The sequence below is a fragment of the Passer montanus genome, unplaced genomic scaffold (assembly GCF_014805655.1).
Source record: "Passer montanus isolate IOZ18808 unplaced genomic scaffold, ASM1480565v1 scaffold7, whole genome shotgun sequence".
NCBI classification, from domain to species: Eukaryota; Metazoa; Chordata; class Aves; order Passeriformes; family Passeridae; genus Passer; species Passer montanus.
In genome coordinates this window covers 5567577-5581169 of record NW_024372147.1, presented here as the reverse complement: position 1 = coordinate 5581169, position 13593 = coordinate 5567577, and the positions used below count along the sequence as shown (strand labels likewise).

Sequence of the window (13593 nt, the reverse complement as noted above, 5' to 3'; positions counted from 1 at the left end):
GAAAATCAGATACAACAGCTCAGCTACCTATTTATTTAAAAACAGTATTGTCATGCATTGGTGAAAATATAGTAAATCCTCTTGCCAGACATTCAGCTTGGGAATCTAACTCTTAGCAGGAGAACTCAGAGAAATTCCAGTGAAAGTAGTAAACACTTCGTGCTGACTGAAAATGTAATTTTGACTGTATTGAACATTGCTGTACAGAATTAAAAAAAAAATTAGTTCATGTAACTGTTACTGTGGTGTTACATACATGTATGTTTGAAGTTTTTGTTATAATAACAGCAACCAGTACTGCTTGTTTAATTATTTCTCTTCAAAGCATTTGCTGTGTAGAGTTAAATTATCAATACACAAGTAGACATTAACCAATAAAATGTAAATATATTATATCCTGTATAAAAACTAAGCAGTTTTCTTACTTGTTATAATCCCTTATGTGTTTTGGTTCTTTTTTTAGGTCTTAATTAAATTATGCCGTCTTACTGGAAATACTGAGATGCCTGTGCTCCAGCTTGATATTTTGGGCTTAGGCACTGAACTTAAAATGAGAACATTTGACATGACTGGGAGTGCTTTCCTTCGTGAAATTTGTCTTCTGTGCCCGGAGTATATTGGTAACTATATATAATCTGGTCAAGGAATTTTTTCACAAATAACACTGTGAACTGGTCTTTAAAAACTCTGTAGGGGTTTTGTCAAATAAGGAAGATTTGTTTCCTAACTAAAATGAAGGACTGAGAGCAAGTAAATCAGGAGCTCATCCATTTATTAGCTCATCCATTATTTATATATGTTCTGGTGATGATGATTGTAGAGATTGTAGATTGTAGACTTTTAACTATTTTATGTCTGCAAAAGAGGTTTTTTGATTAAGCAGCAATGCTGCTACTAGCCTAGTTGGCCTTTTATAGATAAAGATGATTTTAATAAGATAAGTAATTTTCTGTATTCTCTGTTTTCTTGGTTTTTCTAGATGACAACGACAAGCCAGTTTACGTAATTACTACATTGGACAATGTAGAAGATGATCTTCTCACTCTGGAGTATACCAAGGTTAGGAAAGAGTAGACTTTGATTTTGAATTGTAAGCCTGTCATAAACATCACATTAATATGCACCAGAGGTTGAAGGTTTTTTCCTTACTTATTGATGTTTTTAACATCTTGAGTGTGGTGTGCAGTATGTGTGCTCCTTCAACAGAAAAACTTTTACATCTTAAGTTGTAGTGGATTTGAAAATAAGATTTTTTAAATGGAATTTACAAACTTCTGATTTGTTTGTTTTTTGTGCACTTTTGATGAAATAGACTGATATTAAGGGACCAGAACTGAAAACTGTCTGTCAGAATGTTCTACAAAAAATAAAGGTATGATAACTTCTTTTTAACATAATTTTCTCAGTTTGGGAGGAGAGGCATACTGGATAAACAAAAATTTTTCTTTTAGGTGAACTTTTCTTCTCTAGATGTTCATTTGCATACTGAAGCTCTGCTGAATGCTATGAACTATCTGAATAATCTTCTGCCTAAACAAGTAACTAAAGTTGTAGAAGAACCAGTCCATGAAAAAACAGAGGAGAAGAAGGATGTTCTTAAAAAATTAAGTGAGTTTCTTTATTTTTTTTCCTCATTCCATTCCTCTCTCTTCACTTAAGTAAGAAATAAAACAAATGTACTTTATATTTTTGCAAGCCTGTCAAGGATGTTTGATATGAGAAATTTTGCTTCAAATTATATGTATTTATAGGGTTGTATCGTTAGCCATGTGAAGTTTTCTGACATATAGGTCAAAGCATACATTTGCTATGTATTGGATGCACTAAGTCAATGTAAATAGAAAAGCCATAAATTGTTGCCATGTTTTTTATTAGGTTTTTTTTTTTTCCTGGTATGAATTAAGGCATTTGATGGCCTTATGGTTATTATCTTATACTTGAGGAGCATTAACCTCTTGCTTGCTATGCAGTTAAAAGGGATACCAAAACAGTACATGTCCTCTTTGAAGAATGGTAACTTTTGTTGTTTTTTATTTCCCATAGCATCAAAAAAATCAAAGTGTGAAGATGTTATTGACCTCATTGTCTGTGCGGATTTATCATGTTTGCGTATTTTTATCAGAGAGAAAAACCGTAGAATAGCTGAAATTCACATTGAAGGTAGGAACAAAACTTCAATCACAAAAGCACAAAACTTTGTAACCATTATAGTGTATGGATTGTGTATGTCTTGTTTTTGAGGTCTGGATAGCCAAGTGATCATGAAGAAAGCAGCGACTGATGTGACTGCAAAATTGAAGAATATCAGTATTATGGATTCTGATGAGAAAGCATTGTATAAAAAGGTAGGCACATGCATGTGTTGTTGATTTTTTTTAATGCATGCTAACTTAAATTTACTTTTTAGACTCCACTCTCTACTGTGATTTTTTTCAGTCATGTTTTATGTATTTGTTGGGAATAGTATTCTCTATATGACAGATTGATTTTGCACCCACAATCAGTAATTATTAGACTGACATTAATTTGTGCAACTGTGATATTTAGCTGCTCATTGTGTCTCTTATGTTGACTTTTGTGAAGAGAATTATTCAAGCTGAGATGTTAGTTGAATATTTTCAGCTATTTCAATGGATTTTTAAGATTTGATTTTTTTTCATGTATTGTTGAGATACTTGAAGTAAAAATGTCTTGGAGGTGTGAGTACTACATTTTGTTTTGAAGTTAAGTTTCTTCAATATGTAAGTCTCTACAGCTAAGATACTGTTTTGTTTGATTTTTTTTTTGTCTTTAAGGCTCTTTACATCACAGAAAAAGAAGTCTTCAACTTCAGAATGGTATCATATGTGAATGCTACAGATGGCATTGCATATACAAATATGGATGTTGTTGATAATCGTATTTACCTAACTGTTGGGTGTATTCAAGTAGTTTTTGTCAACAAGTTTGTTTCATCTGTTTTGGTAAGTTTAATTTTCTGGGTACTGTTTCTTGTCATCCAGGTGAAGTTGTCAGAGCAAGAAAGGGATAAGATGTTTGATATGGGGTGGTGTCCATTTCTGTAAGAGCTTTTATATACTATTGTAAAAAACTTTACTAGGATTGATGGTTGGGCTTGATGTTTATTATTCTTTTACATATGTTTGTTACTGTGGAGCAGATAAGTAAGCAAAAAACATTACTATTGTTAATAATAATGTTTTTCTTAGAAGGTTTATGACAGCTGTTAAATATACATACCATTCATTATTTATAACACTGAAATATAAGTAAGAAACCATGAAAATTAATGCCCTTTCCATAAATGCTGTTAAGTAAATCAATCTTTTGCTGCTCATATGATTAAATAAAATGTAATTCCTACAAGTCATATTACAAGGTCATTGCTTTTATCATCTAATGTTCCAAATATTTGGTAAGGAATTTATTGTTTATATATACATAATTTATCATATTTGAGAGAAGATTTCCCCGTTTAAGAATTTGGACGAAATGTATTGCAAAAATAACATTTTAGGGTGGTTTGCTGTTTAAATAACTATGATTCATAGTGTTTTTGAAGTACTGTAATTCTTAATAATTAATTCCTGAGGTCTGCATTCCTTTCCTAGGCTTTTATAAATAACTTTCAAGCTGCCAAGGAAGCTCTCACTGAGGCAACTGTTCGAACAGCAGAGAAAGCAGCTACAGGTGTAAAAGAGTTAGCGGAGCGTAGTTCCCGTTTGGCGTTGGATATCAATATCAAGGCACCTGTTGTGATAATTCCACAGTCAGCAATGTCTGCAAATGTCCTGGTGGCTGATCTTGGTCTAATCACTGTGAAGAACCGATTCTTTATTGCTAAAACAAAAACACGCTGTACTCTTCCACCTGTTATTGACTCTATGACGGTGAAATTGAGTGAACTGAAGTTATACAGGTAATGTGATGTCAATATTTTTAGAATTAATTTAATCCTTTTGGGATTTTTCAGTTAGAGAGCTTCAAGGAGTAGTTAAATAATTAGTTAATAGTTGGTGACTAACAGACTATTATCTTGGAATATAACAGCAAAAGAATATTTTTTTAAATGAAAATGTATGGTTTAGGAAAAGAGCAATCTGCACATCTTTAAATAGAAGCAAATGTTTGTTCAGGGTGAATTGTGTAGTACTATAGAGTTATGCATTATTCATTACTTTGGGACAGGCTATACTTATTTGTATTAGACTGTTTTGATGGGGTTTTCAAGCTATGCATAGCAGCAAAGGTCCTCAGTTAGGTAGCCATTAAGAACTGTTTGAAAATCGTCCTTGGTGCAGGGGGTTCATGGAGGGACAGGGAATGGAAGGGACTTTTCAAACACAGTTGAAGAGTACGGAAGAAAGAAGGAATTGCTCTCCACTGGAGAGCAGGTAAGAGGTCCTGACTTGTAAGAGTTTGTGTGTTGCATGCTTGGTATGTGCCTGATACTCCACCCTGCAGAGGAAGGAGGTCTGCTTGGTGGAGTAAGGCTTCAACTAGAGCTACTTGGAGTAATATAAAGGCAGTTTTATAGCATTATTTAAAAGGATGAGGAAAAGACAGAAATGTGTTTTTTTAGAATGTGAAATATGTAAAAGCTGGGAGTATTTTGCTTCTTTTTACAGATCTTACTATGAGCAAGATTCTTTGCAAACTGAAGTACAGTTGCTTCAGCCAGTCAATCTGGAACTAGCTGTTGAACGAAATTTAGCTGCTGCATGGTATAATGAAGTTCCCGATATTGAAATATCTGGCCGACTCAAGCCTATGAATGTAAGCACTTGTTTCTGAAAGCAGCTGTTCAAATAATTCTGAAAACAGATTAATTTTTCTCTATAAAAGTCCAAGCTCATTGGTTAAATTATTGTTTGATTTCAAGACATAGAGGTAGAACAGCTTTTGTTGTTTCAAAGGGGAAAAGGAAATTAATAGATTTTGGTTCTAATTTAAGGCCTATATTTCATCTGTGATACTCCAGGCAGACTTTGAAATATTAATTACTGTTGCTAGTTAAAAATGCTTATTCTGTTCTAGCCTTTATCTGTCAGTGTCTTCAGTGTCAATGAAGTATTGGAAAAGTTGGGGTTTATTGGTTTGTTCAATAGCATTGCTGAATTTTTACCTATGACAAACCTGAGTAGTTATTAGTCACCTGCTGTGCCACATAGGCATTCACAGATCTACGAGGCCTGATGGGATTCATCCTAGTGTGATTTAATTTTAAGATGAAAAAACCAACCTAATGTAAATTGAAATTTAAGCAGAACATAATTTTAAATTCAACATTAAAAACAGAAAGGCTGTGAAGTGTGTGAGGAAAACCAATTTGCCAGATTTTGAAATAGAACTCTTAAGTATTACTGTAAAGTACTACTGAAAAGTGCCTTGTGAATAATTGCAGATAAAAACTGTAAGTCAAACTGTATGTGTACATGTTCTGACATTCCAGTTTCTAAATTGTGTCTTGGTAGTGAAAGTTTGTAGATGAAAACAAAATAATGTGTGACTGATTCCTAGAAATTACTGTAAGGAGTTGTGTGAATTTGAGAAAAATGTTCAAGTGTCCTAAACACAGACTCAGATGAGATTAATTTGATTTATCTGTTTACTAGTAAGCTCAGATTTTAGATTAAAAAGTTATAGGAACAGAGTTGTTCTGATTTCCATTCCAATCTTTTTTAAAGCTCATTCTCAGTCAGGAAGATATCACCACAATACTGAGGACACTAAATGAAAATGCAGGCGAAAGCTCTGGTTCATCAACGGCTTTGCCAGAATCGAAAGCATCAGCTAGTCATTCTAGTGAAATGCATGGTACTTCTCAGCACTCTGCAGGTAATATTTTCTAAAATTACATCATCTGGCATTTTTAGTTATTATTGTCAATATATGGCTTCTGTTGGAATAGCATTTAAAAATGGATGCCAGATTCATCTGTGTATACCAGTGCTGTAGAATCACAAAATAATTAAGGTAGCAAAAGACCTCCAAGGCCATCAAATGTAACCTTTGACCAAACATGACCATGTCAACTGAACCATAGCATTAAGTGCCACATCCGGGGATGGTTACTCCACCACCTTCCTGAGCAGAAATTCTTCCTGATGTCCAGCCTGAGCCTCCCCTGTGTCATCTTGAGGCTGTATCATCTTACCCTGTCACTCACTAGCTGTCTGTGAAAAGAGAGCAACTGCCCATCTGCTACAACCTCCTTTCAAGTAGTTGTGGGGACCAATAGGGTCCCTCCAGCCTTCCTTTTCCGTAGCCTGAGCACCTGCATCTCTTCAGCCACTCCTCATAACTTGTGTTCCAGACTGTTCAACAGTTCCCTTGTCCTTCTCTGGACATGTTTCAGGACTTCAATGACTTTGTTTTATGAGGGGCCCAGAACTGGAAATAGGGTTCGATGTGTGGCCTCACTTTCACTATGGGCTGACTACAGGCAGACAATTGCTCTCCTGCTCCTGCTGGCCACACTGTTCCTGATACAGGCCAGGATGACACTGGCCACTGGGCACAGCTGGTGTTCAGCCTCTACTGACTAGCACTCTCAGGTCTTTTTCCCCTGAGCAGCTTTCCAGACACACTGTCCTCAGCCTGATGGAGAGTGCATTGGTGAGCCTCTCTGCCAGCTCCACCATCACCCTAGGTTGAATTCTGTCTGGTCCTGTAGAACTGTGAACACCTAAGTGGCACAGCAGTCACTAATTACTTCCTCCTGGATTGCAGCAGGTTTCTTTCACTCTCTGACCCTATCAGCACAGGTGGCCAGTTGCCTGGAGAATAACCATTTTCACTCTTAAAGACTAAGGTAAAGAAGGCATGAAGTACCTCAGCCTTTTCCTCTTCCTTGGTGACAGGGTACTCCTCCACATCCTCCACAGTGAAGGGTGGAGATTATTCCTTTTGTGGATGTGATTTAACAGCATCCTTGTACTTTTCTTCCAGTTGCTTGCTCCTTCTTCCAAAAGTCATAAACTCTCACTTTTCCCCCTGAGTTCCTCCCTATTCAGCCAGGCCAGCACATAGAGACAGTCTAGTCCTGTGCCTGTAAGATTTCATTCCTAAGTGCATTCAGACTTCGTGGACCTTTCTGGTTTTAAGGGTTTATTGCTAAGGGACTGTCTGAACCAGTGTCCTGAAAGTCTGCCCTCCAGAAGTCCAAGATTTTGTTGACACCCCTGAGTACTGAGAACTCTTGTGTCATGGTTGCTGTGCTCAAGATGGCTCCAACCACAGTGTTTCCCATGAGACACTCTGTTTGTAAGCAGCAGTTCCAGCAGGGTAGCTGGACCCTGGTAGGCTCATTTCCCAGATGTGTTGAGCAGTTATCTTCACACACTCCAGGAATCTCCTAGACTGCCTCCTCTCCCATGTTCAATTTCCAGCAGACATGTGGCAGGTTAAAATCACCCACAAAAACAAGGGCTGATAATCATGAAAGATCACCATCACATCACAGAATAGTTCATCCACCTCCTCATCCTGTTTGGGTGGTCTATAACAGACTCCCACCAGGATATCTGCCTTTTCAGCCTTCCCCCTGATTGTCACCCACAGGCACTCAACCTTGTCATCACTAGCCTTGAGCTCTGTACAGTCAAAACACTTCCTAATGTACAGAGCCATCCCACCACCTCTCCTTCCTTGCCTGTCCCTACTGAAGAGCTTGTAGCCATCCAGTGCAGCACTCTGCTCATGCCACTGCACTTTGTCATTGGTTTCCTGCTGCACAGTGGCCTCCAGCTCCTCCTGTTTGCTACCCATATTGTGTGCATTGGTGTAGTTGCACTTCAGCTAGGCTACTGATTTTACTCCTAACCCTGGCATCTACCCCCAGGCTCATCTTAAGTGAGCCTGGTCTTCTTCTCACCCCCCTGCAAACCTAGTTTAAAGCCCTCTTAACTCATGCCAACTCATGGGCAAGAATCGTTTTTACGCCTTTGAGATGAAAGAACCTCATCTGTTCCCAGCAGTCCTGGTATTACATCAATTGCCTCATGGTCAAAAAATAAAATTCCACTGATGTCACTAGCCTTCATGCATTGTATTCATCAGGTGGGTTCTCCTGTTCATTTCAGCATTCTTCCCTGCTACTGATGGGATCAAGAAAGACACCACCTTATGCTCCCGTGCCTTCAACCGGTCATCCTGAAGTCCTTTCTAATTGCTGTAGGACTTTTTTCCTCAACCTCTTAATTGCCAACCTGTACAAACAGAATTGGATAATAATCAGGGGGCTGAATCAGTCTAGAGGATCTCACAGAATCACAATCACAGAATAGGTCATGCTGGAAGAGACCAGAGCAGGTCAGTCTGGTCCAACCCCCTCGCTCACGCAGGGTCATCCTAGAGCACATGACACTGGATTGTGTCCAAGCTGTTCTTAAATATCATCAGTGAGGGAGACTCCACAGCCTCTTTGGGCTGTCTATGCCAGTGTGTGGTAATCTGCACAGTAAAGAAGTTCTGTTTGGAACTTCCTGTCTGTAACTTTCTGCCCTGACCACCTCACTGTCCACTGATCCAAGCAACACTTCCAAGTATGCCAGTGAGGATGTTCTGAGAGGCATTATTTAAAGCCTTTTTGGAGTCAAGGTAAACAATAACCACTGCTCTTACCTCATCCATCCAGGTAGTTATTTCACTATAGAAGACATCATGTTGGTCAAGCGTGATTCCCCTTAGGTGAATCCATGCTGACTACTCCTGACCACCTTTTGTCTTTCACGGGGATAGAAGAGATGGCCTTCAGAATGAGGCACTTCATCACCTTTGCAGGGATTGAAGTGAGGCTGTCTGGCTGGTAGTTCCCTGGGTTCTCCTTCATTGCCCTATTTGAAGATTGGGATGACATTTGGTTCCTTCCAGTCCTCAGGCATCACTCCTAATCACCAGAGCCTTTCAAAGATGAATGTGTGCAGTCAGCTTTCTCAGCATTCATAAATGTATCCCATCAGGGCCCGTGCTCTCATGGTTGACAGGTATTCTCTAACCCAATCCTCCCTGACCAAGGAAAAAGCTTTCTTTCAATATTCCTTTACACAGGCCTATGGGACAGAGATTTCTGAGGGCTGGTCTTGTCAGTGAAGACTGATATAAGGAAGACATTCAGTAATTCCTTCACTTGCTCTGTTACCAGTGTCCCCTCCATTTAACAATGGTCCTATGTTATTCTTAGTTTTACTTTTCTTATTGGAGAAGCCCTTCTTGTTGTTCTTGACATCCTTGGCCAGATCTAATTCCTGATGGGCCTTGGGCTTCACTGTTTCAGCCTGGCCTGACAACCCCTCTATATGCATTCCAAGTAGCTTCACCCAACTTACGTCTCTTATGTATTTCCTGCTTATGTGTGAATAGTGGCAGAAGCTCTTTATTCATCTGTGGCCGGTCTCTTGCCCCTTTGGTTGATTTCTTGCTCACTGGCCTGCATTGGGATGCTAGTTCTTGAGCCTGCAGGAGGCGATTCTTGAATTTCAACTCCTCTTCCCTACACGGCCTGTTCCTGCAGATTCTTCCAAGAGAATTCCCTGAAGTGGCTAAAATTATTTCTCCTGAAGTCCTTTCCCCTGAAGTCCATAGCTGCAATCTTACTTGCTGCCTTGTTCATTCCTCACCCAATATGGAAGTCCACAATCTCATGATCACTACCGAGTCAAGGCTGCCCCCAGCCTTCACACCCCCTACAAGGCCTTCCCTGTGGGTTAGTGTGAGGTCAAACAGCCACAGCATTCCTTGTGGGATCCTCCACTAGCCATGACAGGGAGCTGTGTTCAGTGCTTTTGAGGAACCTTTCTTGTGCTTCAGAGTGATGGCTCTGCAGCAGATGTCAGGGTAGTTGAAGTCGAACCAGTGTTTGTGTTTCTGGGGCTGCTTTGTGCTGCATGTCAAAGGCCTCATTCACTTCTTCCTCCTGCTTGGGTGGCCTGTAGCAAACACACACAACAGTGTCATCCCTATTGGTCTGCCCTTTTATCCTGACCCATAAGCTTTTGACTTGCTCATCATCCACCGCAAGACAGAGCTTGATACATTCCGGGTATTTCCTCACATAGAATGTTTCTCCTAAACAGAATATAGCCCTTCATGACAACATTCCAGTCACATGAGCTATCCCACCACATCTCTGTAATAGCAATTAGGTCTAAGTCCTTTGACTGCACTTCTCGTTTCTCCTGTTTGTTTTCCATACTGTATGCATTGATGTACAGGCATATTATAGAAGTATTTGCTTGTGCAAAGGGATGCCCCCATGTCTGTCTTTTGCTTACATCTTTGGATGCTTATACTCACTGAATGTATTCTCTTGTAAGCATCCTTTTACTGCTTGAGTGGACACTGTAGTTCTCCCCTTCCCACACCTTATCTCAAGCCTGGCCTGTCCTTATTCCTCTTCAAATCGAGTTTAAAGCTCTCTCAACAAGCCCTGCTAATTCCTGAGCTAAAGTCCTTTTTCCCCTTTGAGACAGGAGGACCCTGTTTGGTGCGTGCCAGCAGGCTCAGTGTTCTATAGCCTGACCCATGATGAGCAAAACTGAAATTCTGATGGTAACACAGAATTGCATTACCAGGGTGTTCAGAAGAGAGTCGCAACAATTACTTTTCTTTCTTTCTTAACCTGAAATTGTGATGCATTTGGTTGACTGACTTGCTCTGGGCAACTCCCCAGGTAGACCTTCACCTTCACCATCATTTGCTTCACCCTCAGATTCTGGAGCCTCATACCTATTTCCTAAGGTTATCTGTGAAGGCAAAGGAGATGATTCTCCTGTTGCCCCCAGCAGGCACCTGCTTGCATTTCCCCCTTGTCTTTTAGATCCCCTCCTTCTGTCTGATGACAAGAGTGTTGGAGTTCCTCTGACTTGCTTCCACTTCCTGCATTTGTCTTAGGAATTTTCACCAGTCTATTTTTCTGTCAGACCCCTTGATACTCTTCAGCCTCTTCACTTCTTCTCTAAGCTCAGCCACCAAGCCTTAGTACATCATCCATCTGGTCCCACTGCACACAAGTGTAGTCTCTTCTGCCCTTTGGTGCTGATGCGTAGCTCAAACACTCCCTGCAGCTGCAGACCTGAACAGGTGCATGCTTGTGAGAAGCTCAGTCTGAGTTGCTGTGTTACTAGCAATGGCTTTTGGCTTTATAGAGATCACTCTTGCATCTGTTCTCGTGGGGTAGGTTTAAACCACCAGATGAGCTCTCCTCAGGAGCTGGGGAGTGTCACCCTGCCCTCCTACATGCCCTGCCAGCATGAACTGCTGCAGCAAATGCTGTGCCGCATCCTTCTGATGTACTGTATCCTGTTGCCTGCATTTTCACTGTGCTCTAAGTTCTTCTGCTCCCTGGAGTCTTTTACATCTCCCTCGCTGGCTTTGGCAAGGCCCTCACCATGTAGAAGAGCTCCCTATCCTGCCAGGTCTCTCCCATCCCTTGGATTTCCCCAACTCTGGGAACCCCCTGCCGGGGTCTTTTGAGGTATTTTGCCCTGCAACTGTAGCCACTACTGCTGCTGTAGCTAGATGGGTCCTTAGCTCATGAGGTTGGTTGACTGCCTGTGGACCTTGTGGTTTGAGCTATATCTGACAGTATTAATAATTAATAGGAGCAAGTGAGCCACTATAGTGAGTTTTGGATCATGGCATGTAATGTAAGGGTCTTGTTTTCCCAGCCATAATGCAAGGCAGCACTTAAAAGTCTGTTGACTGCATTTGTCAGTATCCTGACTTTGGAAAGCTACCATTTTACTCTCTTTCCTGTGTATGGTGGTTTCCTTGCTGTTCTGATTTAGATCTGTTTGTCTGTTGTAATGATGACACCCTTGAAAGTTGTTCCTATTTGATACATGTCACTGCCCATTGACTCAGTACACACTAAAAAGAAAAGCAAGTAAAGTTAAGAAAACCATCTTTTCTTGAACTCCTTTATTACATATGAAAACCAGCAACAATGTGGCAAATGAACAAATGAGGACAAAATAAATTTGTATTCTTTGTAACACTCTTGCACACAGTACTGTGTAATAGTAGGAAGTTGTAATAGGAAGTTGTACACTTGAGTTTTAAAGATGGTGAAAATGTCATGTAGAATACTTGAGGGGAGTGTTTTATATTCCCAAATGTGTGATTTTGCCAAAAGTAGTTACATAAAGGATGATAAACATATGGTGAGTGTGGGTGGATTTACATGTGGACAAAAAAGTAAGTTGCTGTCTTTATGGTCGTAAGTGAGGATATTTTGTTTTGGTTTTTTTTCCTTATTTACAGTCAGGTAATTTTCTTAGTATTAACCATTTTTCTGATTCCTAAAAGGTGTAACTGTTGTGACATCAGCTGTGGTGGAATTGCATTCACCTATGAAAATAAAAACAACACTAAAACTGGACTTCAGATTTGACTCTCTGACTTTAGTGTTGTATAGTCCAAATTCAAAACAGGTAAGTATAATTTTGGTTAAAAAGAGTAATCAGCAGCTTTGAGGTTGCCTAGAGTCCTGGAAATTCTGAGCAAGAATAGCTTAATTTATGACAGAGAAAGTGTGTTCTAGCAATAATAACAAATGTGATGGAAATGAGAGAACAGCTATTTTATCTAAATCACAGATTGGCAGATTCTACAGGAAATAGAATAACCAGTGGTAGCACATAATACATGGCATCTTCTGTCATCTGACTAAAAATCTGATGAAAATTTGTATTAATTTAAAATACAGTTTGGGAAGAAAAATATGCAGAGGAATGAAACATATTAATAAGTTACATGTAGAGATGGGTACATGGACACACAAAATGGAGGAGAATTAAAGAATTAAATTCTTTAATTTGACAATAGGAGTGCATTTATATTCATCTCGCATTTAACTTACAAAGCTTGTTGCTAGATTTCTGACCGAAAGTTTGTAGTTTATAATAAAACTTGGGTCTCTCACTTAACTTGCTTTAGGAAGATGGTAGAAGGGCAGAGCTTTGCTTTTTGGAAGTTTTGTCTTGTATGTTGTTGTTTGTGGTTGTCTTTTGAATTATTAGTGGGTTTATTTAATTTATTATTATTGAACATACCACCGGTTAGAGTAAACCTGTGTATCAGACCTATATATTATTTTTGCTACCCATAATGAAATCTACAAATGTTTCATTTAAACAGATTAACAGTTTGGATCAGAGAGATGACCTTTTGAAGCTTGCAGAGTTTAAATTAGTTCTCATGTCAGCTGCTCTGAAAATGTTATCAGATGGTTCAATGAATGCTTCAGTCAAACTGGCAAACTGTACTTTAGATGATAAAAGACAGTCAATCCAGAAGGCTACACCAAGGTCTGTAATATTACATAAATTACTATTTATTAGACAAAGAGTTCATAAGGTTTACATTTCATTAGCATTCTGTTAAAACCACAATTGTTTTAGTGTAGGGGTGCATTTATATGTTTCACATGCCTTTTGTTCCACACATCTTTGTGAGAGACTAGTGCTAGATACAAAACATGAAATAAACTGAACTTTAAATATAAATTTAATAAATGTACATAGAAAACAATTCCACTTTCCACTTTAATGAAGTTCTAAGTAAGACTCAGATGATGTCTCATGAGTAGTA

General features: G+C 39.2%; 1 protein-coding gene across 5 annotated transcripts in view; it reads left to right on the top strand.

The window, feature by feature from the left end:
* The window catches only part of VPS13A (vacuolar protein sorting 13 homolog A), a 103636-nt gene that overhangs the window by 39086 nt on the left and 50957 nt on the right, over positions 1–13593 (top strand). For all 5 annotated transcript variants that reach the window (XM_039729562.1, XM_039729561.1, XM_039729563.1 and 2 more), the window contains exons 26-37: positions 464–620; positions 980–1059; positions 1313–1372; positions 1452–1608; positions 2044–2160; positions 2242–2345; positions 2796–2963; positions 3612–3919; positions 4629–4776; positions 5688–5838; positions 12310–12434; positions 13141–13310. In XM_039729562.1, the coding sequence (XP_039585496.1) occupies positions 464–620; positions 980–1059; positions 1313–1372; positions 1452–1608; positions 2044–2160; positions 2242–2345; positions 2796–2963; positions 3612–3919; positions 4629–4776; positions 5688–5838; positions 12310–12434; positions 13141–13310 (1745 nt within the window). The remainder of the gene's footprint in view (positions 1–463; positions 621–979; positions 1060–1312; positions 1373–1451; positions 1609–2043; positions 2161–2241; positions 2346–2795; positions 2964–3611; positions 3920–4628; positions 4777–5687; positions 5839–12309; positions 12435–13140; positions 13311–13593) is intronic.